This window comes from Vombatus ursinus, unplaced genomic scaffold (genome assembly GCF_900497805.2).
Source record: "Vombatus ursinus unplaced genomic scaffold, bare-nosed wombat genome assembly UNPS02015016.1, whole genome shotgun sequence".
NCBI classification, from domain to species: Eukaryota; Metazoa; Chordata; class Mammalia; order Diprotodontia; family Vombatidae; genus Vombatus; species Vombatus ursinus.
The window spans coordinates 944,605-950,604 of NW_020954794.1; the positions used below are offsets into that span (position 1 = coordinate 944,605).

Sequence of the window (6,000 nt, forward strand, 5' to 3'; positions counted from 1 at the left end):
AAGCTGTGGGCATGTTGTCTCTCCCCATTAGAATACAAACTTAAGGACAGGGAGGCTTTAATTTTTGACTTGGGTCCCTAGTGTCAAACACAGAGCCAGGCACAAAGCAAGCAACTCAATAAATACTTGTTAAATTGATTTGAATTAAGGGAAGTTCCTTTTCCTTCTGTTTCCCTTACATTTTGATTTTTTGGGGTATCCCGGCCCTTCTCTTCTCAGAGGGAACCTATTTTCAATCTCCTTTCTTTACCAACTGTATACTAGTTTTCTCAATAGTAATAATGATGGTAGCTAACATTTATATAATATTTATTCTGTGCTAGTCATCTTATAATTACTGTCTCAACCCTGTGAGGTAGGTGCTATTATTATTCCCATTTGACAGATGAGGAAACTGAGGCAAAGAGAGATTAAGTAACTTGCCCAGGGTCATACAGCTAGTAGGTGTCTGAGGTCAGATGTGAATTCAGGTTTTCTTGACTCCATGCCCCATGCTCTACCAATTGTACTACCTAGTTGCCTCAACAAAGGGTTTTTATATGAGTGGTCCCTTGAAGTAGCTGGCTAAATCAACTGGATTTTAGCTAGGTGTCTCATAGGAGTTGCCACCCTCGTCAGCTCCCTGATTAGCTAGATCTAGCTGGCAGGTCCCCTTCTACTTGATCCTGTTGTCCAACGTGGCTGGTTTTTAAGACACAATGGGCTTATAGGCTCATAGATTTAGGGCTAGGAGAGGTCTTAGAGGTCATAGATTTCAACCCTCTCATTTTACAGATGAGGAAATAGAGGCAAAGAAAGGTTAATGGCTTTTCTAAGGCAGACCTGGATTTGAACCAGGGTCCTTCCAAGATGATGCCTGCCCCTTAGAGTTCTGGGAAAGTAGAGCAGTCCATTTCTGGGCTGTAGAAGAGCTCACTCTCTCTTCCATGAAACAACTCTAGACTCCAAAGAGCGCCATTCATAAATGTCGTGGAGTGGGCCTTGTCTTGCCTGAAAGCTGGGGCTATGGCAGCTTTGGACTTCCCAGTGTCCCCAACATCCTCCCATTTCTCTTCCCAATAGAATCATTCGGACCAAAGTGCAGCAGCCATTCAACCTCCCCATGGATAGCTGTGTAGCTTCCAAGTCTCTGAGTCCAGGACACACCCTGAGTAAGTACCAGTAGCCCCAATTCTAGAGCCACAGATGCACACCATCAGTCATCAGTGTTATCGTGACTCAACATTGGCTTTGTGATTTGAGGTTTTCCTAGTAACCTTTCCTCACAGCTCTTAGAGGTGGGTCCTACAAGGATTCTTGTTCCCATTTTATAGATGGGGAAGCTGTGGCTTTGAGCATTTAGTTGACTTGCCCAGGGTCACACAGCTAATAAGTGTTTGAGATAGGATTAGAACCCATATTTCCTGACTCTACACCTAGCAGGCTGCTCCATACTCCATATTTGCCACCTCTCACTTATACAATCTCTTACACACATGTACTCTCTTATATTCCCATATCCTCACACATACATGCATTCATATGTACACATGCACACACATTTGAGTATGCCCTGATATATTCACACAGTAGGCATGAGATGTTTCCAGCCCTGCTGGATTCTGAAGAGTGGTCAGAAAGGGGACAAGTTAAAAATCACAGACATTTTTAGAGCTCAAAGAAAACCTCATTGCTCATTAAGTCCACACTCCCTCCCCCACCTTGCCTTTTTACAATTGAAGAAACTGAGGCTCAGAGAAGAAAGTGACTTGAATAAGATCACATGGTGAGTTAAGGGCAGAACTGTGAAAAAATCTGAGTGTCTTGGTTTCTATCTTTCCAGAATGGGCAGGACTGAGAGCCTAGAGAATTTTTCTTTTCTTTTCTTTTTTTTGGTTTTTGTTTTTGTTTTTGTTCGGGGGGTTGCAGTGGGGGCAGTATGGACCATTGTTTTTTTGGTTTAGGAACTCAGTGAGGTAAGGAAACACCTTCTAGAAATGCAGATTGCCACATGCTCTGCCATTTATAACATCAAGGACTTCCTGGGTGCACTCAAAGATGAAATGACTTGCCCAGGATCACACAGCCCTATGTGGGGATCTGAACTGAGGTCTTCTTGACTCAGAGGCTGGCTCTCCATGGATTATGCCATCACACTGCCTCCTTCTAGCCCTCTGTTCTTCAGGGCCAAAGGGTCTTGCTCTCCCCTGCCCGGAGGACTAGAGAATCACTCTGATGTCTGTCCTGTCTCCTGTCTTGTTTCCCCTCCAGTCCCCAGCTCAGCTGTGACACCCCCAGAGTCTCCACAGTCAGATTCACTAGGTTCAACCTACTCCATCAATGGACTCTTGGGGATTGCTCAGCCTGGCAATGACAGCAAGAGGAAAATGGATGACAGTGAGTAGGGGAGGGATTGGGGAGTGGACGCCCCTGGGGGATGCTGAACGGCAGATGGCCATAGCCATCACTTGGGAGAGAGTAGCCCACACTTCCCACCTGGGGTCTTAAAGACCCCAAAGACTAACCCGATGGTGCCAGTTTCTCCATCCCTCAGAAGAAAGGAACAGATTTATTCTATCTGTGTTTTGAGAGGGCAGATATGATCACCAGGGGCCCTGAAGTCTCTGATAGATTAGAACAGGCCTGTGTGTTGGGAAGATACTGGAAGAACACCCGCCCTGCAATGGGATTCATAGCCTTCGAAAATGTCAAAGCTGACAGGGCCATTTGTAGTCACCTAATGTAATCTGATCATTGAACAGAGGCCCAGAGAGGAGAAATCACTTTCCCAAGATCACACAGCATTAGGGACAGAAATAGTTCCTGGGGCATCTTTAATGCTCAGGTGCTATGCCCTGTTTCTTAGACTACATGTTAAGTATCTTCTAAGGATGCCCATTCAAACTCAATGGGTATGACGTTCTAAGGGGATTTAGACAGGCCAAGGTTAGTAGGTGTCATATATTAGGGGGAGTCCCTGGGACAATGCATGGGACCCCCTTCCTGCTAGAGAGGCCTGTGGGTAAGGGGGAGCCATGGGGTGCCTGGGGCCTTCTCTGAGGTCATCCTCCATGCCGGGTTCCTAGGTGATCAGGACAGCTGCCGGCTGAGCATTGACTCTCAGAGCAGTGGGAGCGGGCCGCGGAAACACCTGAGGACCGACACGTTTAGCCAGCATCACCTGGAGTCGCTGGACTGTCCCTTTGAGAGGCAGCACTACACGGAGGCTTACCCATCTCCCAGCCACACCAAAGGAGAGCAGGTGAGTTACTGGGCCTCCTGGGAGGGAAGCACCATGAAACCTGGAGGTCTGTTTCCAAAACTTCTTATGCATCTACACAAAACAAACAAAGCGTTTTGTCTAGATCTAGATCTCTCTCTGTATCTGTCTGTCCGTCTTCTCCTCTCTCTCTTTCTCTCTGTCTCTATATTTCTCTCTTCTCCTGTCTCTCTGTCTCTGTGTATCTCTGTCTCTCCTCTCTTCTTCTTCTTCTTGTCTCTGTCTCTCCCTCTCTCTGTCTTCTCCTATCTCTCTTTCTCTCTCCCTCTCTCTGTCTCTGTCTTTCTGTCTCTCTCTGTCTCTCTCTCTCTCTCACACACACACACACACACAAATGCCCCAAGTAACAATAATGAAAATGAAGCTTTGTTTTATAGTTTTTAAAACCATTTGACAAACATTATCTGGTTGGTTTTCTTAATAACCCTGAGAGCTCAGTAATGGTAATAGATGTCTCCAAATACCTGCTTTTAAGGTTCCCAGAGTGCCTTATGTAGGAGTACAGATTTAGACCAAGGAGGGTCCTTAACGCTTCTCCAATCTGACCATTTTACAGATAAGGGGAGTGAGGTTTTCAGAGGCATGGTTACACAGGTAGAGATGAATCTGATCCACCAGGGATTTTCCCACTGTACCTTTAGTCAGTTAGGTATTATTCACCCTCTTTTATATATGAGGAAGCTTAAGTGCAAGGAAATGAAATGACTTGCTAAGCTCATAATCCATACCAGGGACTAGGGAAAAGAGACTTGTGTACACATTTTCTGACTCCCAGCCAGGACATATTGCCTCTCGTTTGCTACTCATAACAAACCTTTGAGCATCATGGGATCATGAAGCTAAAGAAGCTCTCTGGGCCAACCCGTCTCTGAGGTATTCTCCCTGTTTTGCACATGAAGAAACTGAGGCATCATGGTGCAATGGGAATGGAGCTTGGTTTGAAGTAAGAGGGCCTGGGTTCAAATCCTGCCATTTGCTACCTGTGTGATCTTGAGGAAGTCCCTTTCCCTCTCTGGCACTCAGTTTCCTCATCTGTAAAATGAGGATTTGTGGACAAGACGGCCTTTAAGTTCCCTTCTACCTCCAAATCTCTGATCTTATGACTTTCCCAGGGTCACACAGCTAGTTAAATGTTCAAGATAGGATTTGAACTCAGATTTTCTTGATTCCAGATCCAACACTCCTTCACTATGCTGCCTTTCAGTAGGACAAATATCTTTCTCTTTCTTTTACAAATAAGGAAACTGAGGCCCAAAGAGTTTTGGTGATTTGCTAGGGACACACAGGTAACTAGTATTAGACAGTCAGCTTGTGCAGGCTCTCAGAAAGCTGATTGTGAAATTTTCAGTGTGAGCATTTACATCTCTGAAATGGGCCAGCATTATACATCAGGGTTTGTTTTATTGTTTTGTTGATTGTTTAGACTTGAAAAAGTAATGAATAAAAAGTTAATAATGAAGATTAAATTTAAAAATGTGCTGTGCATGCATTTTGGGGGGGGTTGGGGAGAGCTGGTTGTTAAATATTTACCAGCACCCCCCTGAAGTTTCTGCTCCCAGTCTAATGTGCTTTTTGTTTGGCTGATAATTGTCACATCACTCAGTTACTGTCAAAAGACTTCCCTCTCTCAACCCCCTTAACCCCATACCTTTCAGTCCATGTTCTATTTCTCTACAACCCTTTCAGACAGGCCTTTTTTAGTCTGGCCCAGCCCACCTAAGCCACTGAGGACAGATAAGATGACAGGTCTAGAGAAATGGGCAGCTAGGTGGTACATGGTGCACAGAGCACCAGGCCTGGAGTCAGGAAGACCTGAGTTCAAATCTAGCCTCAGACACTTACTAACTGTGTGAACCCTGGGCAAGTCACTTAACCCTGTTTGCCTCAGTTTCCTCATCTGTAAAATGAGCTGGAGAAGGAAATAGCAACCACTCCAGTATCTCTTCCAAGAAAACCCCAAATGAGGTCATGAAGAGTCAAACATGATTGAAATGACTGAATAACAATAACAAACTAGAGAAATGAAGACTGAAACCTAGAGGGAAATTTTGTGTTCAAATAATAATGCTAGGGGATGCAAGATGAGTTATAGGGGTGACTGGGGATCTTGGGGAGGTACGTGGTTGAGACATCAAGGAAAGACATTTTGCCATACTAAGAAAATCTCAGCTCCAGCTCTCCCCGCTCCAAGCCATCTGCTTCCCTCTTCTCCATCCTTTGACCAGAAACTTGTTGACTTTTCCTATATTTCCTCCTCTGGCTGCCCCTGGGTCACCCAGCCTGATTCTGCTCTCCATATTTCACTTGGCCCCTCTGAATGTGAGATTGGGAAAGTTCCCAAGCTCAGTGTTTCAACTTGAGCATCCTCCACTTGGCATCCTTCAGAAAGAATGGCCGTTGGGGGTCTCTCCTTCTGCAGCCAGCCTTCCAGGGTTGACTGAGTCTACAGTAGGGATACCAGTAACCAAATGAATTGTAGCCCGTGGCTGGGGACCTGGGTCAAAGCCAACTCCTGCAGCTGGGGAGGGATTATGCATCAGCGATTTTTACCATCAGCGGATGCTGCGAAGAGGGGGCCAATGGAGAACAGGTTATCAGCAAGTCTAAGAAGACGCCCTGGATGTTCATCAGCGAGTCAGCAGAGAAGGTGTCATTGGCTCCATGGAGAGAAATGAGGTCTGCACCAACAGTCTGGAGAGAGAGAGAGAGAGAGAGAGAGAGAGAGAGAGAGAGAGAGAGAG

At 45.6% G+C, this 6,000-nt stretch overlaps 1 protein-coding gene across 1 annotated transcript in view; it reads left to right on the plus strand.

Moving 5' to 3' along the window:
• The window catches only part of PAX8 (paired box 8), a 79,045-nt gene that overhangs the window by 48,632 nt on the left and 24,413 nt on the right, over nt 1–6,000 (plus strand). The window contains exons 5-7 of the mRNA XM_027845753.1: nt 1,063–1,151; nt 2,251–2,376; nt 3,066–3,241. Of these exons, the coding sequence (XP_027701554.1) occupies nt 1,063–1,151; nt 2,251–2,376; nt 3,066–3,241 (391 nt within the window). The remainder of the gene's footprint in view (nt 1–1,062; nt 1,152–2,250; nt 2,377–3,065; nt 3,242–6,000) is intronic.